We start from the raw sequence: 25277 nt of genomic DNA on the forward strand, positions 1-25277 counted from the left end.
TCCGGTTTGAAGGGCGTGGTAAGGGAGACAAACTTTTCCGAGGCGTTCCAGCTTAGTCCTCAGGGGTAGCGCCGATCTTAGGTAGGAATATCTTATCCTATCTGGGGTTGATTACAGATGTCCATGGGCGGCAGTAGCCATTTACCATCAGGTGGACTGCATGCTCATCTGCTACTCCAATATTATAAAAAAAACTTTCCTCCCAGTCACTTACATTTGGGTGTAAGTTCATTCCAGAGTGCAGGTTATCTCGTAGTCCCATGGGAATAAACGGAAATGCATTTGCGGCGACAATTTTGCAATTCTACAAGAGTTTTGCGGGATGTCGTGTCCTGAATTTTATTCCTACTACAAAGTACACGAGTGCAATAAAGATTTCCTTTTTGTCATTTGAACTACGTGAATCAAGAACCTAATTATCTAACATTATCAGGTTTCAACGTAGTGATATAAAAGAAAATGACACGTAAATGAAAAACGTATTAAATAATCTTAAAAGTCACGGTACTTATACCTATAGGACACGCTTTATTGAACAAAAGCATTCAATGCATAAAAATAGAATTTAACTATTATTTTTTTTGTAACTTTCTATGAAAACTTCGAATATTAAACGGTTATAAAATACATTAAATACCTTTTTGCTCTATGTCGTCAACCCATAACTGTTCAATAGCTAGCCAAGGCTTTTAGAGTAAGCGGAGTCCATAGTCCATCGTGTATCTTTCTTCTTCTTCTTTCTTTCTGATTATTAATAAAAATTTACAAGAAATAGCGTTGTTATTGAAGGCCTTATTAGCAAATACATTTACCATGACCATTAACCAGTACCTCCCTCTAACAATCTATCTTGGAGCAACGTGCTGATGTGCACTCCTGGCCTTCCCTAAGTTTTGAGAAAGGACAACTTAATAACTTACATTTATAACATCAAAGGTTAACAATCAATTCCGTAATGTCAGTTGTACTTCAACCTTAATGCAATGAATTTATTACTCAATTATGAATATTACGCAACGTAATAAATTAATTGCATTAGGACATAAATGTCATCGCGTCCACCACATTAGGATACAACGGTTTATATTAATGTGACCATGCGTCCCGTTGTGAACGGGGCACTCCCATTATCAGCTACTCTGTTTCGATGTCCTAAAGAATATTTTCAGGACGTGTTTAAAAAATATGGGACATTTTCGATGGTTACACAAAATTGTAAACAGTAGAACATTTTTTGACGACGATTAGCAGGGACACAATGTGTATGTTAAGATAATAAATTTTTTGCCTACTAAAGATTTCTGCGTTGTAGAAATTGTCAAATTTTAGTTTTTGATAGTAAAATATGATAGATATTTTTTTATTAACTGTCAACCAAACTCACGCTCCAAATATTAAAATATTCCATATTACATTTTCAATTTTTTACCGAAAATTGATAACAGCAAAAGTATCCCGTTTTAAAGTTAAATAAAATGGTTAGTGTAGATAAATATAAACTCAGACCACGGTGTTTGTTCCAGTTCTAACTTTGACGTATAGCTCTGAATGGGTAAAGGATTAGACTCCGTATAATATAAATGATGCTACAGCACCATTATTCTGTGTATTAATTGTTTTCGTAGCGTAACATGATAGATGTTCTGAGGTTTCACTGCAACCCGCATCATAATGAAGCTATTACTGTCCCATTGCTGGGCTGGGTCTTAGATTGAGAAGGGTTAAACCGTGGTCGACCATAATGGTTATGGTCAAATGCCGTTTGTTAGCCTAAGCTTACTCTTAAGGTAAAATTATTTAAAATATTTATAAAAGCAAGTGGTAATAAATCACTATCAGTGTATAAATAGACTAAGACAGAACAGTTAAGAAATCTCGTTTTTATTACCCGACTGCGGCCGGTATAGTTTTTCGAGCGTAGCGTCTTTTTCGTTCACGAAGGGGAAACCTTCAAAAGGAGCGACACAGAGAGCGACACAGGGTTATGTGGGACTCTTACCGCACTAAAACCCGGTGGCCGTCCTCAGCGCTGCGTAGAGGACTCCGGGATCTCCAAAGGAACGCAACCGGAGTCCTCTTAGCGCATTGCCCCGTCGGGCTCCGCCCAGGTGAGCTTATCGCTCACCGCACCGTCTGGTGCGTACGACGGTATGCGACCACACATACCGTTTTCGAGCGTACCTATGTAGATAAGTTTCATTCTTGGCATAATTTGGGTTTCTCTGCAGCTCAAATGGCCTGAAGATTTTAACTTATGAGGTGTCGTTGAATTTGTCTTAATTGCAAGGCTACAATATAGGCATATTGTGAAGTCGGATTTTTTATTTTATATTAATTTTATTTATTCTCATAACTAAAAAAAATATGATATTATGCGACCTAAGTAGTTAATCGTGTAGGTAGGTAATTATTAATAGGCTAAGACAAAATTGTTTTGTAGATACATTCTTTTTCTCATACATTATACGAGTACAGAAGATGTAGACGACTTCACATGTACAAGATGACACGGCTTCTATGCGGCACTATGGTATTGTTGGCCTTTCCACAGATCACCCATTTATCTGTCCAGTGATCCATACATCAAAGCCGTGTGTACAAGACGACCTTTCGCTTTTCGAAATGGCAAAGGTGAGTAGTGAAATGGTGAAGGTGGTTCTTTGTGCTAAATTTCTTTACTGAATTTCTTTTGAATATATTAAAATGTACTCAATTCGATGTAAAATGTTATGATTTGTTACAAGTAGTATTTTCTGATAAGCCACGTGGTGGCTGTCGTCATAACAGTAGGAAACGCAAAGAGTTCCGGGGTTTCTCTAGAATTCCAGACCCAACACATTAGATTTATGTGTTGGGTCTGGGTGGTACTCATCCTTCTGTGCGTTCCATGACAATTAAGATACAGTAACCTTTGTTTAGATGATAGGGAAGACATAGGAGTGTAGAACTCGAACAACAAAGTCTATAAACTCGCTCGGTATGTGGGAGCAGAGGATAACTTAAATATAGATACCCAATCAGCCTGCAATCAGATTGCCACGCTCTTCATCTCGTCAACGATACCTTCATTTTAATACGTATGCAATGTCACCTACACATAATATTCTACTATTCACATTACAGTAACTATGAGTATTTCTATTTGTTATTTGAACTTCGAAGTTCCTATTCGTTGATAAACATCTTTGTGTTATGGTAGCCTGGTAACCCCTATTATTAATAATGAATTTATCCATTGTAATGCGATGCGATGTGTTAGGACTTATCCTTCTGGTCTCTCGTATACCACGACCATGTCTACGATATGAGAAGGAGCAAGGATTATTCGGATCTCGAGATTCCCTTCTTTGCGATTGCAGATGCATATCCTTGGGTGTGAATAAAATCCGGTTCTTTAATATTCCATCATAATAATATTATATTGTTTTGCCCTATAAAGATTATAATTCGACAATTTCTGTTTACTAGAAATTAGTAACGGGTGTTGTTATTATGTGGAATGATATTATTCTTCCTAAATATTTAGGTACGTATAGCAAAATAGAAAATATCAATATTGAAACCTAAATTATTACCGTAAATATTAGCGTAAAATTAAAACAGTGTAGCGGAAACATGTGGTTCGTGGAACAGTTATCGAAAAGTTAAAACTTCCGCACTGAACTATGTAGATATTTTGGTATGTGGGATGAAATAACGAAGCATTTCAGATAATAAAAGCTATATTTATTTTAATAAATTCAGTTATTTTGATTTTATTTTACAAAACTCACGAGTTATACGCTACAATATAATCTGAGCATTTAAATATAAAATAGAAGTAGGTATTATATATAAGAAAAAATCAAACAAAATTACAATTTGGTGATTAAATAACGGGCAGTCTTTTGAAATCAACTTGAACACCCCGAAAGTGCAAATTGATATAATTCTTCTGCAATTTATATTTTACAACTATGTCGAAATAGCTTTATACTTGCACCTCGCAACCTCACTCGTCAGTCGTCTATTCAGTTTGGTCGCATACCCATGTGGCACATTTAGGTGGACACGAATGTAACCTACTGTAAAGTTTGCATTAATAAAACAAGTTTGTTCGTGTTTCAGACATAATTGCTACCCCTCGACACTACGTATTACAGACAGTGACTATAGTAGACTGGTAGGGTGTCTACACATGTTTTATATATGTAACATCCACCTGATTGTAAGTGGCTACTGCCGCCCATGGACATCTGTAATCAACCCCAGAGAAGATAAGATTCCTACCTGAAGTCGGCCACAGATGCGTTGCTACTCCTGAAAGTTAAGCTGGAATGCCTCGAGAAAGTATGTCCAGCTTAATTCCCTCTGCAAACTAAAATACAGCAGCTTAACGATGCTATTATGAGGCAGAAATAGGTGTGGCGCTGGTGCCGCCGGAGTCGAACCACAAAGGGTTCAACCACCTAACACGCTAATAATCATGACAGAATGAAATCTTACCTACCTGTACAATTGATATATTACCGACTGTGCAATTGATTGTAGTAAGATTGATTGAGACGAAGCTCCGGCAATAATAATCCGAAGGGCGAATGAGATAGTCCGGCGATCACCATTTGTCAATTCTGTACCTCACTTACAGATGATCAAGGAAAATTGAAACCTTTTGACCTGAACTGAAATATTGCCTTAAAAGGAACGAATTTATTTCCAGATTTGTTCCCTCAATCACATTGAGAAAATGATTGCTACAGCGGTCAGGCCTAACAGAGAGGAAATATTAAATTTAATCCGGGTATTACGGAAGACATTTTCATTGGGTTTAAATAAACTGTTTTAATGCTTCCATTAAAGTTTGACTTCGAAAGAAGTATTGTTTCTTATAAAGGCTTAACCATTAATGCTTCAATTGCTTCAATTGTCTCTGCATACTAAAGAGATACTGTCATTGTATTATTGATCAATTTTCATTGAGATTCAAGAGTCTACAGTTTAATTGAGATTTCCCTTTAAGTCGAAATCAGTGTTGTATTACGCAAGACCTCTCAACGTCTCAGTAATGACATATTGTTTTATTACACTTATGGAACTTCCTCGGGCAGGAAGCTATAAATCACAGTGGTGCGGTGAAGTCGAAGCCGAGAAGCCATGGCTGAGTAAACACCTAACGTAAACTGTTCACATCGCACTGGGCTATTGTTGCTGATTGATCGTTGTAATTTTCATAACCTTTATGGTACGTAATGTCCGTGTGATCTACGCTTTATACAATCATCCCTGTCTTTATGGGCCGTTAGTGCAATGAACGCGGTGATATAATGACGTCTAATTTGATATATTAGAGGTAGAGATAGATAAATAAATATACTAGAGAGTATATAGATTTTGGTACGACGGTACAACGTACAGCCGAAACCACGGACCTCAGCGTTCTGAAATTTTGGACATACGTTCTCTATATAGGATAAATAAGTATTAAGAAAGGTCTTTTGTAAATTCTACCCCTAAGAGAGTAATATAGGGGATGTCCGTTTTTTGAAATCATTTCATTTTGAAGCAACTAGTATACAAAATAGTATTTGTAGTTCTACCCCTAAAGGGGTAAAATAATGGCTGGAACTTTGAATTACTGAAGTTATATATTTTATAGACGGCACAGTAACACGTATTAAAAAAAGTTAACCAAACCTATCGAGTAGGATATAAAATTAAGGAAATCAAAAGGAGAAAACACATACATTATATATATGCATATATGTAATACATCGAGATGATTGTCTGAATAAATGAGTAGTGTTGCTGTGCCAGAGTTCAACGCAAAGGGAAACCGCTGAACTTTACAGTGCTGGAATTTGACTGACAGGTTCTTTATGTACCGTAAATGAGCACTATGAGGATAAAATAGAATAATACTGTTTGAACATCTTTTGATTTTGAATCAGATACCTACTATGAAACTTTGTATTTGGCTTTCTGGATAAAAATTATGAAACGCCTTTTTCACCGTTTTTGGAATTTCTACCTCAGGTTTTTGATTTTTTAATTAAATTACTTGTTATAAGTACGGTTAGGTACCCCTAGAGGAGCTACGGTATAATTTGCCTCTTAGAAAAGACGACGAAAAGGGGGCTTTCGGGGCTACAATGAAGATTGCTATATCATTTTTGTATGACCTTCATTATTCGATCCATAATCCAAAGAAAAAACATGAGCTATCAAAACAATTATAAATCTAGATTTTTAAAACAATTCCATATAGGATCTAACCTTTACTGAACTAAAATGCAGGTATAACAAACAATGTATTAAAATACCAACGATCTCATTTCTAAAACACCTGAAATTTGTCTCAAAAATTCAACGAAAGCTGAATTAATTCTACGAAAATCCTATTTGTGAGTACGGTGCCGCAGACACTGATGAATTCCCGCGCATAGAATATGCAAATATATTATTTTCAAAACGTTGACACTCTCTAAGAAGGATTTATTCGAAGTTTAATCCTAAGAGGCGGAGAATGGAATGAGAATACTTTTTGCTCTACGATTAAGCTACAGGCAAAGCTGAGCAAGGCTGGTATTAGTAGAATAGTACGGAGCCGAGGTTTAGTTTACAATTTTAATTTTAAAACCAATTGTTACGAAAATAATTTAATATTTCTAGAATAAAAAGTGCAAAGAGAAATAAAATGTTTTTCATCACATGAGTAGAACAGTACACGTACAAACACACTGAAAGTGTACAGCAATGTACTAATTGCATAATTGTATTAATAGCAAGTCGGTAAAATTAATGGCAAAGTCTTGATATGGTTTGTCTGTGTGTTCTAATACCAAAGTAGCAAACAAGCATGCAGTACACCTGATGGTCAATGTTCAACTTTCCAATGAACTTTATATAAACGTGGCCTTCTATCTGAAGCCGATCACATATAGGGACACTGGGGACTAAGATCGTAGGGTCGTAATATCGTAGCCTCAGATGTAGGTCAGCCAGCATCCACACCCTTCTACAGAAATACAAGAATTACTTTACGGTAGGAAAAGGTGTGGCGGTGGTATTTCCCCGGTTGAACTGTACTGGTTCATCTCTCAATCAGTTAATGTTTGTAAAACCCATAGTACATGATTTGCAATGTATACTAATACATTTCTATAGTTCAGTTTCGGTTAATAGTTTCGAAAGCTTAAAGTATAGGTTGCTCTATTTCAAAGGAGAAAATATCACGCTCCCTAAGTTAGAACATGCTGCTAAGTCTGCTTTTCGAATGATAACCAAAGGTTTACAAGCACTTTCCATAACACACATTATGTAGATGATGCAATAACCATTATAAGAGAGTTGTTATAGGCCATCGCGGTGTAGCTCTTACGCTAACGACCCTTCCCCATTTGCAGATAAGAACTCCTTTAATGGTAATAATATCAATGGCCGTTTTAGCGCCTCTGGGTTATGTCTGTTACAAAAATATATTACATCATTATTTTATATTACAAGGACTCAGTTTAGATGTCTCCTACAAGTGTCTTTCCCTTACCATATTGGTTACAATCACCAAGGGATAAACTGTGTATTATAACGCGTGTTATTAATAATCTGTCTATCCACTGTTTCGCATAATATACGAGTATATCGAAATTTGTCATTTTTTTGCGTTAGGACACATTTTTCTAGTGTAATCGTCAAATTTTGGGTTTTGGTAGGCAACAGTGACTGATTATAAATATCGAGCAAAAAATAGCTCAAAATGTTCTTTAATATAATAAATTCCATTATAAAATATTTTCCATTAAAAAGCATGGATTTTATACAAAATATTCAACTACATAATAACTATTATTACGGAAAATACACATTTCCGACCATTTGCAGACAGTTACTTGCCATAAAAATGAATATTACTCTACTTTTATTTCGCATTCTTAAGCGGTAACGATTACATAAATCTTAAAGAAAGTTTCAACTCTGAAAAATTTTAAAACATAATTATCAAACTTGTACTGTAAAGCCAGCCATACTTATCAAGCACAAGTAGCCTTATTTTTGTAAAATAAAATGGTTATATCTAATGATATGCTGTTAAAGGAGTAGCAAATAAAATAAAGGAAGACATACTTTTGAGGCGTCCCAGCTTAGTACTCAGGGGGAACGGCGCATCTGTGGCCGACCTCAGGTAGGAATATCTAATCCTATCTGGGGCTGATTACACATGTCCATGGGCAGCAGTAGCCACTTACCATCAGGTTGACTGCATGCTCGTCTGCTACCCTACATTATAAAAAAAATACAGTATATAATCTGCCTATATTTTAGTGGATACTGCAGCCTTTGATCATCTGTCACTAAAACCCAGTAAGAGATACGTTCTAAAATTGACTTCAAATACGTTATTACTCTAGAGCCCTAAGTTAAAAGGGCTCATTTACATATACCCCAACCACAGCCTTCCAACCAGAATCAGAATACATAACTTCTATTACACAGACGTAGCTGTGGCAAGGGTGTCTTCGCGCTGAAACCACGTAGAATTAATCTCTAAAATTATATAAGTAACGAAATTTTGTACGTATGTATACAGCTACTTTACACAGTAGCTACTTAAGTAGCTGTTACTTAACAAGGACGTGTCTTAATTGAGGCTTTATCAAATGTTAGCCTTAATTTTCCGGTATCCTCATTCACTTGAGTTTCTGTTTCGTCTTTCGGATGACCCTTATTGAGTTTTATCGTGAGTTAAAGATAAAAGGACGATTAGTGAGTAACATCAAAGCTTCCTTATCACAAAACTAATTACTACTACTAAGAAGTTCTTATTTACTCCCATGTTAAGTAATGATTAATAATTAATGTTTAAATATGTAAGTAATATCAAGATATCGTAATTAAGTTTTGTTTAATCCACTAAAGATGGAATGTATTGTTATTTTTATAATTAGTCTCAAAATAATTTATCATTTATTACCCTTAGTTTTCATTAATACGGTAAGCCTCATTGTTGGGGCGAGTCAATTTCATTCTGTCAGAATTGTCTCCGGATAATGCTACAAATTTAAGGATATTAATAGATACCACTAGGGCTACAAACGTTGAATCCTTCGTACATTGATTTCTTCCGCGCAACATACATAACATTTTATACTGGCCATACATCGTTTACCGAAATATATCAGACATACAAATTTCCCGTCAACTTCTTTTACAGTTGCCAAGAAATTGTACACAGTCAAACTTGTACCGCTTAAATAATCGAACGGAATAGCCAATGTCGAAGTCAGTTCGGAGGGACCGGCGTTTCTTGTTAAATTTTCAACACAAAACTTTTACCACATTTTACGTCAACTAGTTTCACTCTAAACTTACCGTTTGATTAAAATTTGTGGAAGTTTTGTGTAAGAAGCGTAGGTCGCTTTGAGCTTTTTTAGTATTTAATAAATAGAGGCATTGAGTTTTTTGAAGAACTACGTAGATAAGTAGTATACCGATATGGGACGTAGACAGTTCCAGCTTCAAATCCCGACGAAACAATTCATAATAATGAATTAAGATTTCTACTCCGGATAGATGTATTTTTTTTAATATAGGAGTAGCAGACGAGCATGCAGTCCACCTGATGGTACGTGGCTACTGCCGCCCATGGACATCTGTAAGCAACCCCAGATAGGATTAGATATTCCTACCTGAGGTCGGCCACAGATGCGCCGCTACCCCTGAGGACTACGCTGGAACGCCTCGAAAAAGTATATCTCCCTTACCACACCTTTCAAACCGGAACACAGCAGCGCCTAACACTGCTGTTATTAGGTAGAAATAGGTGTGGCGGTGGTGCCGCCGGAGTCGAACCACAAAGGGTTCTACCACCTTCAGACTTATACAGACTTATACATATTTCTTTACGTTGTCTTATACAGGGATCTTAATTTGGGGTTTAGAAACCTTAAATAAGCATTTTTAAATGCTGTACATACGAGTAGACCTTCCCTTGAGAGAAGGCTTTAACTGTAACTACAGTTCTTGATAGTGCGAGTTGATAATCACAATAGATCTACGGAAAAGATTAAGTCTGCCTAGCACAGAAAGTAATATTACTTTCTTCTTCTTCTTCTTGACGCCTCTAGATGTGTAGTTATCGTACCAAGTATTATGTTGCATTTTGTAGTTAACTATTGTATGTTACAGAACTATGTTACAGAGACAAAGTTACAGGTTTGTCGTGGCGAAATATAAAGGTTTTAATAAAGTTAAACATTTCATCACTGTTTCCTCTATTTGAAAATTGCTAAACTGGCTAATTTATAACAAAAAAATAGAGACTGCTTTGTATTTCACCAATACAGTTACTGAAAATGCTGACGATACAATAAGAAGCTTACAAACGAAAGACGGACTATTTCGAATTCTAGCTATTTTACGAGGAAAAATCCATCTGCAACATTTTTGCTGATATACCTACATATTTCTGGTTGAAAATATTACCATTTATAAAACTACAGTACCAATATGAAAATATCACTCAGTATGGTAAGAAGAATATAATGTAATATGCCACTAGGAATAAAAGTTGAATTAATATAAATTTAATAATATTATAAATTAAATCAGTATTTATTTGCAAATAAGGTTATACAATTGATACAATGATCTCTTATTTTGCTAAAAAGAATGCAAATATAAAATTATATTTAGTAGGTATTACAATTATTAATTATGTTTATTTCAATTATTTAATAAAATGTATTTAAGGGTCAATTTTAACAATGTGAATATTTTATTTACTAAAGTCACATTGAAATAATTTTATCATTTAAATATTTATTAATTGTGTATTAAGATTTTCTTAATAATAATTTCTTAAGTCTATGTTTAAATATAATAGTACATTACAATACGAGGACGAAAAATTTTTTTCTGACAAGTGTGAGTTTGCAGGCCGAGCCGCAGGCGAGGACTGCAATCACACGAGTCAGAAAAACATTTTATATCACGGCGTGCGTAAATGGACGTTTTACGCACGCTTCGCGTGCGCAAAACCCCCATTTCCGACTCCGTAATATAAAATTTTATACAACACGCGGACGAAAAATGTTTTTCTGACTCGTGTGATTGCAGTCCTCGCCTGCGGCTCGGCCTGCAAACTCACACTTGTCAGAAAAAAATTTTTCGTCCTCGTATTGTAATGTACTATTTCGTCCGCGTGTTGTATAAAATTTTATATTACGGGGTCGGAAATTGGGGTTTTGCGCACGCGAAGCGTGCGTAAAACGTCAATTTACGCACGCCGTGATATAAATATAATTTTGTAAATAGTAATTTACGACATATCAACTTCGATAACCACTTATAATTGATGATGATGATGATGATGTCCATAGGCATCTATGGTCAAATTTCCTATTACTAACCCTCTATCTAGCCGTTTCTATCTATAATCGTGAAAATTCAGTGATAACTTAGTGATCAGAAACTGGTTACAATGTTCTGTGTTTCAAGCATTCAGAATTATTTTTAATTACGTATACACTAGAAATGATTTATCACTTGCTCTCACTCTGAGACCTGTATCCGCCAATAATATCATGATCATCATTTCTATTTGAATACATAAGGTGGCACAACTGATCTTTAAGTAAATACAATAATTATAATTAAAATAACAATATTTACCCATTGAAAATATTTCCAAGCATTTCTAGATTGGTTCGATTCAAAGGAAATCCAATAATAAAAATGAATACAACCAAAAATGCTGATAAATGCTTACACAAAAAATTATTTCCCGTCCATTAACTCAGCTCAACATTAGCGACTGAAATTTCGTATCTTTGTTCAATTTTATGAGCATTACCAAGTTTTGAAGTTAGAAGTTGCCTTCTAATTGGACTTCGCACAATTACCTCCGGTTAGTCACATTTCAAGTAAGAAGCACTAATGTTACTTTCTTCCCTCCCAAGTCTTCATTTTTGAGCCTTGAAATTCCTTTTCTTACTTAGAAATAACTTTATTTGCGCTTACTCTTCTTTTATTATTTTCCGAGGTTTCAATTTTTCTTTTTTTCAACTTTTGTTATTGTGGTTTCAGATTTTAAATCATGGAGTTTTCGAATTATTCTATTTGCGTTCTTTTTCTTAGGAATTATAATCATTTAATTTATAAAACTTAATTAAAGTTTTATAAATGAAATTTTGTAGTAAAATGAAAGTAGCAAATAAGCATGCACTCCATTTGATGGTAAATGGTTACTGCCGCACGTGGACGTGTAAGTATAACCAACTCCAAATACAATTCCTATTTGAAGCCGGTCACAGAGGCATTACTTCTTTGACGACTAAAATAGATCGCTTATGTAATTTTGTCCATTTTGTTACGCCCTTGACATCAAATATAGTTGTGACGTCACTACACTGCATGGTGCCTCCAGCTAAACTACAAACAGTATGATATTGTTAAAAATTACGTCCTGGTTCGACATTACACTGATCTGCTACTAACCCACCAAACTGTCATCTAACTACAATAGGTTGGGCCGTTTGAAGGGCCCTCCCGCCGGTCGAGTGGGTTACCTGCGCCATGGCGTTCGCAACAATAGAGTTCGGTTGAAGCCGCCTAATCTCCTGATCGCTCTTGTTAGCCACTCGGTTCACAATAGACGAATATCTTTGGAGAGTTTTTAATCTCGTTGTTTATCGACAGTTTTTAGGTATCAGAGAATAGGCCTAACTTTCTGGATAAATTCCGTATTTAATTTTGCTAATATCTACTTAAATTAAACAAAATTATAAAAGTAGCGAACACACAATGGGATTCTCTTATAATGAAATTATTAAATAGTTGATCAATTCTTCAAAGATCGGGGCTGAGATACATTGCCAGTTCTGAGAATTACTTGAGGCGAAACGTTTCACGTCCTACTTCGTGTTGCTAACCTTCAAACATTTGGTTACTATGAACATTTTGTGGCGATGATGTTACTATCTATCGGCATAGTTTCTTTTAAGTACCTACGTTATATGTATAAGATTGTGTATTAATAACAGTTTACAGAAAAAAATAGTAACATAAGTTATTTTTGTTACAGGACAGAGGATGGAAAATGACAGAAGTGAGCAATGACAGTATGTCCCCGCCGCGAGCAATGAGCCAGCAACGCGGCGCGGGCGCGGGCCGAGCGCCGGCCGCGGCGGGGCCCGCCCGGCACCCTCCCTCCATGCCACATTTAATAAAAAATCTCACGCTTATTAGGCTATGTCTACAATCTCTACGGGTGATAACTAATTTCTATCAAAGCGCTACTATACCGCGTATGCGCACGAACTCTTATTTTTCAAAGCGTCCCTTAGTCAAATTAAAATGCGCCGTCTACGACGCGTTTAGATTACGAACTAGTACAATCTATTGCCATGTTAAGTCGTTGTTAGTAAAAGCTATAGTGCAATTATTCGTTGTTGCCAAGTGTTGTGTGTGCGTGCCGCGTGTGAGATGGTCGGGGAGGCGGGGGAGCGGGGGGCGGCGGGCTCGTGCGTTGCTGCTGTTGTGGCTGAGCGGGCTCGGTCGCTACAGTGAAGGAAGACGGGACGAAGATCTTCACATCGGTGGAATATTTCCTATGGAAGGCGAGGGAGGCTGGCAGGGCGGGCAAGCCTGCATGCCCGCAGCGGAGCTCGCTCTAGTAGATGTGAACGCACGATCCGATCTACTGTCCGGGTTTAAATTACTGCTCCACAGCAACGACAGCAAGGTAAATTTACAATCTGCTATTACAATAGTAATAATTTGTTAAAAAGTTAGATGCCATAACTGAGGGAAGTCTAAACTCACTGAGCACAAACCAATGATTCAAATTATTCCGACAACTGTTCCGGCCCACTGTTTTGATATGGTAATTGTTACCACTCGTATATAACGTTTGCTTTAGCGCGAGAAACGTTCTAGTTTAATATCTCGCATTGTTTGGAATATATTTACATGGAAATTACAGTATTAATTACCTTTTAATTATTACTTCTAAATTTCTATAAATAGCTTAGATTTTATCCTTGTCGATTTTGGTACGATAAATCGTGTCAATCACTTGAGATACTGCAATCTACTACGAAGTAATTAATAATGTAAATCGTGAGATCATCTTGGGACCAAATCGGCATAAAATCAACCTGTAGGTGATCCCATAGTAAGGACCCGAGCCGTAAATCTCAATTAGAATTTCAATCAAGGTAATGTACAGTGTCTCCGGCTCATTGGTATAAGCCTAATCCATTAAGTTTAATAATCCGGCCCGTTGACGGTTGACAATTAATAAAAAGGATCGCTTTCATCTCACTATCTTTACATCTCTGTTATAAATAGGCATCTGTTTGAATTTAACAAATTTCATTAATATAGCAGTGAAGACAAAGAGATTTTGTGAGTTATTTGATTAAATTAAGATTAAAGAGAATCAGATATTTATTCTATCGCATAGTTTGTACATTATTTTTAAAATAAGTAAACATCACCAGTTACAGCAAAAGTCATTACTTTTTAATATTTTTCATAAAAAATATGGTACTATAAGCCAGAAAGTGCTGCGATGGCATTTCCACCATAAAAGCACGAAAAGTTTTCCTTCAAAAATAAATTCAACCTTTTCAATTCAGGTGCAAGTCTATAAATCCTTAAGAACTAAAATCATAGACTTGCTTTATTGCAACTCAGAGGGTGGGGTTGACGTTGGATTCAATTATTGAAAATTTATGAATGGCTCACGGAAGAAAATTTTATTGGATAGAATTTCCGCTGGTTGGAAGTGATTTCCCAATTTAAAGATTGAAGTTCAGGAATAAATTGGAATATCATCAATCTTAATATTGAATGTTGTAAGCGTAAGTTTATTGCTATACACCACTAAACTAAACAAATATTCTATCGATTATTTATGACTTAAGTTCCCATAATTTTTACCAACATTTACACATCGTACCATACTTTAAATTTTATGAACATCTTTACAATTACAATTTTTAAGAGCAAACCCGAAAAAAATACTTTTAAATCTGGCATAGTGCCTTCAGTTTCCTCTCAATCCATCGTTGTTATTGTTTCCATAAACCAAAATTCAAAAGCCAAACCAACCAACCAACCAACCAACCAAAAGTCAATGTAGCATTAAATAGTTTGGCACTTTATAAACTGTTTACATAAATCAGTTTGATTTTCTTGCACTTACGACATCGTGATTCTAAAGATGTGATATATTCTAAATATTATTCTTACGGAGAATATTCATAGGATTATTATCAGTAAGAACTTTTAACGTCTGTTCTAAAAAATCTAAATTTATTGTAGGATTGTCAATTTCTAGTAGTCAAATTGTCAAATTTGGTAGGGAAATATTAAATCGATTGATTACAATAAGAGGTGTAAATAAACTCAGTATACCCCATTGTAATTTACTCCCACAATTATGATTTACAGACGTAAGTCATGAATGATGAATACCTATATAAGTAATATGGCTTCATTAGTGTTACTTGAGCATTGATTCATTACTTAGTGCAAGCTCTCTAATTAGAGATGCTTGTTAGAACCGGAGGCAAATCTCAGCTAGTATCGGATATGAAGGCTAAAGCTGTCCAAATCAACGCTGGTTTTACGGAAAAGCGGGTTGGGAATCGCCACTTTGTATTAACTAGCAAAACATACTTTTGACGGCAAATCTACAACAATGATAAATTTTGAATTCGTTTGATTATGGTATCCATTAAATGTATGTTTCAACTACACATTTACTACTACTTAAGCATGCCATTTATGTCTCCTCAAATATTTAAAAAATCATAATATAGTCCATAAGTTTCAAGTAATAAAATTTATTATGAATACATTTAATATGCCTTATCTTAACTGTAAATTTTTTGCAAACGGTTTTTAACTGTCTGTCTGTCTGTACGGTCTGTTTTAACTGTGTGCGCAATCATTGTTTTGAGTTTACACTTTTACCAAAAAGCAAAGGTGTGTTGTATTAATTTTATTTCCAAATAAGTATTAGTTTGAACACATCTCTAAATCAGAAATCACTAACAAGGACAACAATGAATATGACACGAGAGACAATAATTTGATTTGGATCTTAGAGTGAAACACATGGAATAGTTTCTACGATATGTACCCACTGTTCATGTATAGATATTTTCGAGTAATAGACATTATAGAATGTTTCATGAAAGGTACATTGGTCACTATATAATCGTAAGTCAGTACATAATACTAAGCGATACAAAAAGTTTGTGTGCGATTGTCATACAATTTACCATATACCCAAGGTGTTACGCAAAACCTAGATATAGGTATAACTTAGTGTTAGTCTGGATTTATTGCCTTTCAAGATGTGTCGAGGGAAAACCTGGGACTGACCCTAGAGGCCACTATATTATGGACTATTTAGAACTCCAACCTAAATATCACAATAAAATAAAGTTTGGGCAACGAACAATACAATGGAAAAAGTAAAAAGACACTCGAATGAAAAAACAATAGAGGTTGTTATTTTAATTTATAACATGATAAAGGAAAAATATACTTAAGGAAACATAAATAACATTTGTAAGAATTTTCCGTATTGATTCTCAAAATACTTTTTCCGCTTTATAGATACCTGGTAACAAGAGTTATAAATGTCTGTTATTTTTGGCGGTTTTTCACAAAAAAGGTCTTCCCGACGACTTTATACGCATTAACGTACATACCTTATTTTACCCCTTACGTATTGACTTTAAAATAATGATAGTTTAAAAACTAAAAACCAAGCTAAAATCGCACAAGGAAAATCGTCAATCCTGATTTGTGACGATTCTGATGAGGAAAATGGATTAAAATTATTAAAATCGTGTATTGTCATCGGTTCTTGATAATTGTTCAAAATTTTAAATTAATCGAACCGTTCAAAGTGGGTAAAAATCGAGTTCAAACATTCCATTACATACATACATACATACATACATACAACCCAAGCTAATAAAAGCGTGGTAATAATCGTTGGTATCTCTAACCAGAATAGCAGATCCTAGTTATTATAGTGCTTTATTCAACTTTAAACCCTTATTTAACTCTCTTTGATTTCTAAAATCCTTTCTTAGTAGATGCCTACATCATAAAAGAATATCATTGTCTAAATTTTATGGTTCTTGGTTTAAGCTCTGTAATGACAAGCTAGTGAGTTTTCTTTCGCTTTTACATTTATGAATTATATTGAAGTATTCTAACTTTAATAATAAATAAGATATGACTTTACAATGTTGAATCTACATAATTATTCAGCACATTACTTGGGTAATAACCCTACCTTTTAAATAATTTTAAAGTTGCAACGTTTATTATTTTGAATTTAATAAGCACGTTAAACAAGTATAAACTTTCCGTAACGAAATGCACTAACATAAATAATTTAATTTTGAGAGAAACTTCAAATGGCTCGAAGTTGATCCGTTTTAATGATTCAGGTTTCAGGTAACAGGATCACCGGAATTGTAACTTTTTACTACTTCACGACCTTAGTACCATACACGTTATAATACATTATAATCCCACTGCTGAGCATGAGTACCCTCTTAGAATTATGAGTTTAGGACGTACCTGCTACAGCTGCCCATTGTAGATGGGTAGACATGACATACCCTTGGAAACTTTTCTTTCTTTTTTTTTGTTTTATGAACTTTCAGGAGTGAAGGTTTCCTAACATTCTTTACCTTTAAGAAAGTGATCACCAATTTTTAATACGCGCACAATTTGATTTGGAATCGAATTTCAGAGGTGCCTGCGATTAAAAACTCGGATCGGACCGATTCAAGTTTCGAGTTTCGAACCGCTAGATCACTGCAATAAATAAATAACCTCGTATTTACTCTAAAATTAATAAGTATATATAACACAAAGCTGTGTGAAGTCTGTCAATCCGAACTTTTCAAAATTATTTCTTATATCAATTATCACGCCAATTAAACCATTCAAATTCAACAGGGTATGCATTTTTAACTATGAACGGCACAAATTAATTCAATCATAAATAAAAAAGTGCTCACAGAAAACGAAATAAACTTATTTCAAACCGCCAAAAAGCCTTTAAAGTCGACGGTACGATTTACGCGGGTCACGGAGCAACACATTCGTGTTAAAATGAGTCTTTAATCGTGTTATCCAATTGATCATGATTTTCCATCTCGTTGCCGGCGGAGCTTGGCCGCTTGTCATGAACAATTGGAGCTGAATAAACCTCTAAAAAGTTAGACTTGTCTATTTATAACGTTTCTTTAGTATCGTTTAATTTTTGGACAAGTTAAATATACTTATAGTATGATAAGTAAATATAATAATTATATGAATATAAAATGAATAAAATAGCAGAATATGAACTGATACCAATTGATACCTAATTGATTTATCTTTCAAAAAAATAAAAGTTCTAGCATAGTATAATAAAATACAGCAAGACATAAAAAGTAATATATTACCGAGATGGTTCACAGACTACATAACAACCTGTTACAATTTGTGTTACTACCATTGACCAAGTATTACAATGGCCGCTACATAAATGTATTGTTAGTTGTAAAATTGTTGTTTTTTTTTATTTACTCATTTAAATTCAGTTATTATTTACTAATGCTTTTTTCTTTGTTTAACAGTGCGAGCCGGGCTTGGGTGCGAGTGTGATGTACAATTTGCTATACAACCCGCCACAAAAGTTGCTACTACTAGCAGGGTGTTCTACAGTGTGCACGACGGTTGCCGAGGCTGCAAAGATGTGGAACTTGATGGTTGTAAGTAGATCGTAATCTTATTTCTATTATAAAATGCTTCATAGATTAATACTCGTACTTTGTCTATAAATGGAAACCAAATAATCTGCGCAATGTTTATATTATAGAGAATATTAAAAAATCATATGCCCTAAAATATTCTGAAAAGTTTTTTACTGAATAAAAAAGAAACGATAATAATATTTATTCTATATTTTTATAATCAATCTGCGATACAGATGAAATGAATGATCACAAAAGAATAAAAACGTTTTTGGTACAAAAAATCCAGTTGCATTTTATAAATAGGTATTATATTTATTTTATTAAAATATTAGACTAACAATAATAATTGGCTACTTGACACTTTTTGGGAAACTGTTTTAATGAATTCATATACGTATTATATATGCCTTTCATTGATCATTTTTTCTAAAAAAGGGCTATTTATTAATAAAAAACATATTTTTATTACGGTAAACGGAACGTTACGCCAAAACAGGCGGTCAAGTGTCATTTCGTAGCGTGACGTCAACACATTGAAAATATAGAAATAAACTTCGACGCTACACATACTTCAGGGGAAATCTTGGGAATTATTTAACTTTTATTAGTACAATTGCAAGAATGTCAAATTACAAGGCGTGTGCAGTGACGATGTGTTCAAGTACGATCGCTAAATATCCTAACAAATTTGCTTATACAAGTTCCTAAACCCAAATCTCATAAACGTTAAAGAACTTGCAGATTCTTATATGTTTAAATCCTCTGTTTGCAAGCAATGACATTTTATACTATCTATGTAAGAGAAGTATTATTGAAAAAAAGGAATAAATTTAGTAACTCTCGAGTGATTCGTCAATTCCAAATCATTGGAACGGGACGTAATCAAAACAAAACAGCAAGTGGAAGTATTCATATATTGAATATATTATATAGATGTCTATGATAAGAATAGAATTATAAGACGTCTATGAGAATTCTATTTTAAGGGCCCATTCTGTAATTAATAGGACACAATTAAAATATTTCATGACTGTGTTATTATTGATGGTGCATGTGCACTGATTAAGTTACAGGACTGTATAATTAAAAATACATGATTTGCTAATATTAGTATTTTATTAACCGATTTCTTTGTTTATTTGGTTTATATGGTTCTATTAGTGAATTACGTTAACGACAGCCGGAGGACTCAAAAAAAACCAAAGTTACTTTAAACTAATTTATTAAACTAATTAAATTACAATTTAAGATTATAGTGGTCGATGTGAGATCCAGCTATATAATGACAAATAATTCTAATTATAATTCAAATGAAAATTATTAAATGCTGATGTCGCGTCAGCTACATCTAAATTGAGGGCGCGCGTGGAATTAACACGCGCTGCAGCGTCGGCGGTCTTCATCTAGGTCGCGCATGTAACACCTCCACCCCCAGAGCAGCAACTATTTGAGTACCTTGACCGAAAATGTTGCTGGTACGGCCTCCTGGGTTCTGGATCCTTCAGGAGTAGCATAGGTGTGAGCCTCGTCCTTTTTGGGTTCTGGTTTCTTTTCAGAGGTAGCGGTAGTGCGGTTCACATAGCGGCGAATTATTATAACTGCGGTGACTGCGAGTACCCCAAATATAATAGTGTAGAAGGGTAGCGTCGTATGGTATAGTGAAGAATTTGTGTTGTCCAAGGTGAGTGGCTTCTGAAGAAATATCCTGTCTTCTAATTTATGTAGACTTTTCAGGTTGACGGAGTTAAGAGTTATTTGGTTCATATTACTATCGTCTACGGAAATGTGATGATTGGGGATCTCCGTAATTTTCAGTGGCTGTCCTTTTACTTCATCGTTGATGTTAATGATTGTGATAGATTCTGTACGCAGGGAACATTCATATGGAATAGTGGCGAGATAACTTCCAGAAAGAGATAAGTATTCTTCACGGCCACACTTTAAATCCACTTTCGTAGGTTGTGGGAAGAAAAGAGTGTAGTGTTGTCCGTCCAACTGCTCCATGGCCTCCTTGGTGACTGTAATTTTTGTAGGACTGCAGGATTTATCTATCAGCTGGTGCGTAATGATGCTCTGGATACAATCAGTGTGCTCTCTTAAGAGATGGTTAATATTTTCTTCACAGAGAAGGTGGTGACCGAACTTCGGGCATTCAGCCTCCATGTACATGAATGCTTTTCCATCGGTTGCCATGAAAGGATACGGAGGTAAAAAGGTTTGTAAGAACTTGTTAGGAACGATGGAAAGGCGAAATAATTCGTAAGTGTCCGGGGATATAATCGGAAATTTAAATACTAATACTAATCGTTTATCAACGAAATAACTACCAGGTTTAATGACGTTATAATACTCTCTTAAATCAGCATCTAATATCTCATTACTACTATAAATTTTCCTAAGTTTAGTTAACATATGTTCTAAGTTATCTATACTTATCATACTATGATGAGTGCTCGATGCACGAATAAATGCTAAAATATTTTCTAGTTTAATTATTTCTAAATATAAATCCTCAGCGTTTTCACTGATAATAGCTAAGAGTTGTGCAAATTTGGCATACTTAACTTCGTAAATGTAATTTTTATCTAAAAGTAATTTAAATGTTTCATTTAACTTCTGTTGGTTCTCCACTAAGATGTCAATCAATTGTGAATGTTGAACCATCCAGGCTTTATTAAGGCTAACATGATTATTGAACTCAGATAACAATCTTTGCTCGTTATTCTCTAATATTTCTATTGCGCTGTTATATTTTTCGGCATCCGAATGATCCAAGTTACCAGTTACACTCTTAATTAATGATCCTAATCCATCGAAAATACCTCTTTTTGTGCGGTTAGGTTCTAAGCTTTTTAGTTGGGATCTTATCTTTATAAGTTTGGAGGTCAAATAGTCAATTTGAAGTTCATATATGGGTAGGGTGTTGTTGTCTAATTCAGTCTTAAAATAGTTCAATTGGTTGTCAATAGAGTTAAGTTGGTTTTCCAAGTCTGAGAGCTGTATATACTGTACAAAAGAATGGTAATGGGTAATAATTTTAGTTTGTCCAAGGTTAAAGGGTAGTAGTCCAGGTCCATTGTCAAGTGGTTCCAGTCTTATCTCGAGCGCCATCGTCAGGTGAGCTAACAGTACCAGTCGAAACCTGTAACAATTTTATTTGGGTTTCTTAGGCGCACGTTTAAGGCGGGATTTAGCGATGGGTCCTTTCTTTTTTGAGGTATATATGTGAATAGGGAGGTCGGCAAGGACGGTATCCTGTGTATATCGTGGTGCTAGTTTCTGTCTATTAGCTAATGGGTTTTTAATAAATACTTGTTGGTCAGGTGAGTATTCTATTTCGGGTTCGCGGTTCTTATTTCGGTTATTCATTAATTGGTTACGGTCAGCTGTGGTAGACTCGTTTATCAAGTCGTATACAGTCTTCATTTGTTCACGATGAGTTAAGATATACTGTTGCATTAAGTGCTCGGTAATGTCAATGTCCAGTGGGTCTCTAGGGTCAAAATGTCCTATTATTATGTCGTGGGGTCTGCATTTAGTAAAGCTGTGTACTGAACTATTATATGCTAATATCGCATAAGGCATCTGATTAATTGTCGGTTCGTCCTTTTGTCTAAGTCGTAATATACGTAAATGCTCTAATAACGTCGAATGAAATCGTTCTATGATTCCATTATCATTAGGTGAATTAGGCAATGTTCGGTGGTGGTTAATTTTGTGAAGTCTTATAAATTCGGCGAAAAGTTGATTTGTGAATTCAGTTCCATTGTCGGTCACTATAGTCAGGGGTAGTCCGTGATGTGTACAGTAGGTCAATAATCCTTGTAAGATACTGAGGGCTGTACCGTCACGTAAATGATAGGCTTGTCCGTATTTTGAAAAGGAATCTACGAAGGTCAAATATTTCTCATTCTGTGCAGTGAATAAATCCATATGTACTATCTCAAAGGGTCTAGTTGCGGGTGGTACGATATTAAATTGTGGTTTGATAGGGTTTCTGTCATATTTAGTCTGTCCGCATATTGTACATTCGTTTATGTATTTGGTTATTTCTTCCTTCATTTTAGGCCAGTAATAACGACGGGAGAGGGACAAATAGCATTCATTAATGCCTCGATGGTTAGTCTTTCCCTCGTGATAGTGTTTTATTATCTCCTGTTGTCTTAGATATTCCTTTACGTCTTCTAGCTCAGTTTTAGCTAAAACTAAGTTCATAGACGAGTTTCTAAAGTTCCTCTGAAGGATTGGAATAACAGAATACATCCCTAGTGGTGGTGTGATTTTAAGGGCGGTCTTTATTTTGGGGTTAACGTATTCTTTAATTGCATTGACAACGTCTTGTTCTAAAGTCGACTCGGAGATTTGGATGTGGGTTCGTGTGTGCGTGTCAAAAGGTTTTGTAACTGTTGTCCGTCGTTTAATGTCACCTACGATTGTCAAGCAAATTTGTCTGTGGAATTTATTTAAGGGTTCGTCTGTGATGGGGATCTCTAAAATAGGGTCTTCATTGGATGTGTGTATGGTGGCTGTTGAAGATCCAGGGGGTTCAGGTCTCGTGGATAGATCGATTCCACATTCTCTAAGGAGGGATTCTATTTCCTCGTTATTAATCTGAACTCGGGATAGGGCGTCTGCGTTGGTGTTACATTTTCCTTTTTTGTAAATGATAGTGTAGTCGTATTCGCTCAGTTTAAGTCGCCATCGTGTCAGTCTAGAGTTCGGTTCTTTCAGGTTCATTATCCATTGGAGGGGTTTGTGGTCAGTCAAAATTTTAAATTTTCGTCCAAACAAATAGGGTCTGAAATACTTAGTCGCCCATACTATGGCTAAAAGTTCTTTCTCGATAGTGCTGTAGTTCATTTCACTATCGTTTAAGGTTCTAGAAGCATAGCAGATGGGTTTGTCTGAACCTATAGTACCTTGTGAAAGTACGGCTCCTATCGCTACGTTAGAAGCGTCTGTCGTTAAGATAAAGTCCTTTGTAAAGTCGGGATATTGGAGAATGGGGTCGTTAGTCAGTAAAGTCTTACATCTCTCAAAACAGTTAATGTATTCTGAGTCTAAAGTTATTTTATTTGATTTTTTTAAGCATTTAGTCATTGGTTTTGTCAGTCGTGCAAAGTCCGGTATAAATTTCCTATAATAGCCTAAAAGTCCTAAAAATTGTTTTATTTCTTTACTTGTCTTAGGTATTGGGTAATTTTGAATGGACTTAATTTTATCAGGGTTCGGTTTGATGCCTTCTCTAGTAATTACATGTCCAAGATAGGCTGTTTCTAATTTTAGAAATTCAGATTTATCCATCTGAATCTTAAAATTAGATTCTCGAAGTCTACTGAAAACCTTCTCGAGATTCAACATGTGTTCTTGTAGAGAAGTACTGAAAACTATGATGTCATCTAAATAAACCAAACATATTTCATTTTGAAGTCCTCTGAGTACATTGTCCATGACTCGTTGGAACGTCGATGGAGAATTTTTAAGTCCCATGGGCATGCGTAAGAACTCAAAGTGCCCATGTTCGACATTGAACGCGGTCTTAGGGATGTCGTCGGGGTTCATTTCGACCTGATAAAAACCTGAGGCTAAGTCCAAAGTTGTAAAATATTGACACCTACCAAGTTTGTCTAAGACGTCTGAAATATTAGGGATGGGGTATTTATCGTCAATAGTCTTGTCGTTAAGTTTTCGAAAGTCGACTACCAGTCTCCACTTTTGTTTGCCGGAAGCGTCCGCTTTCTTGGGTACTACCCAAATAGGCGAGCTCCAAGCAGAGTCCGAAGGTCGTATTATGCCTTGTTGTAACATTTTTTCTATCTGGTCTCTAACTTCTTGTCGGTGTACGAAAGGGTAGCGATAACTTTTGGTATATACTGGGATTTCGTCATGGGTCCTAATATTGTGTTTGATTTTGTTGGTAAATGTCAGGGGTTCTCCTTCTATATAAAATACGTCGGCATACTGTGCACACAAGGTCTTTAAGTTAGCTTGTTCTTCGGGGTTTAGGTGGTCAGTTCGAAGTCGGGCTAGTACGTCATTAACGCGACTTGGGTCTTGTTCCTTAAGGGTACACTCTGCGTTACAGAGTTCAATAGTCATTGGTCGGTCAAAGGTAAGTAATACGTCATTGTTTGTCGGGTTTCGGATCTCCACTATACCAGTATCGTCTGTCACTGTCGTAATGCATTCGTGTATAACACAATTGCATAAAAACTGTTCAGGGATGTATACGTCGCCATTAGGGTGATGAATAGGGATGGTCACTAGGCGAGAGGAGTTGGCCGGAATAATTTCTTCTGACTTAGGTTTTCTACACTGATAACGTAATAACGGTATACTTGCAAATTCAGTTAACAAAAGGTTATGTTTTAAATCTATTTTACAATTTTCTAACAAATCTAAGCCAATTAATCCGTCGAAATAGTTATGAAATTTATATATGAATAATTTAATATTTTTCTGGCTATTGAATTCCGGAAAACTAGGTATAGTAATTGAATGTTCATGCGTACTTGTCAC

At 35.3% G+C, this 25277-nt stretch overlaps 1 protein-coding gene across 2 annotated transcripts in view; it reads left to right on the forward strand.

Moving 5' to 3' along the window:
* GABA-B-R1 (gamma-aminobutyric acid type B receptor subunit 1) overlaps positions 1-25277 on the forward strand; it is a 264127-nt gene that overhangs the window by 146009 nt on the left and 92841 nt on the right. For both annotated transcript variants that reach the window (XM_073080154.1, XM_073080153.1), the window contains exons 2-3: positions 13058-13717; positions 18639-18773. In XM_073080154.1, coding sequence (XP_072936255.1) covers positions 13073-13717; positions 18639-18773 — 780 coding nt within the window. In that variant the 5' untranslated portion in view covers positions 13058-13072. The remainder of the gene's footprint in view (positions 1-13057; positions 13718-18638; positions 18774-25277) is intronic.

Source organism: Epargyreus clarus, unplaced genomic scaffold (assembly GCF_041222505.1).
Source record: "Epargyreus clarus isolate Ecla_fem2 unplaced genomic scaffold, WU_Ecla_fem_2.2 ptg000014l, whole genome shotgun sequence".
Lineage (NCBI taxonomy): Eukaryota > Metazoa > Arthropoda > Insecta > Lepidoptera > Hesperiidae > Epargyreus > Epargyreus clarus.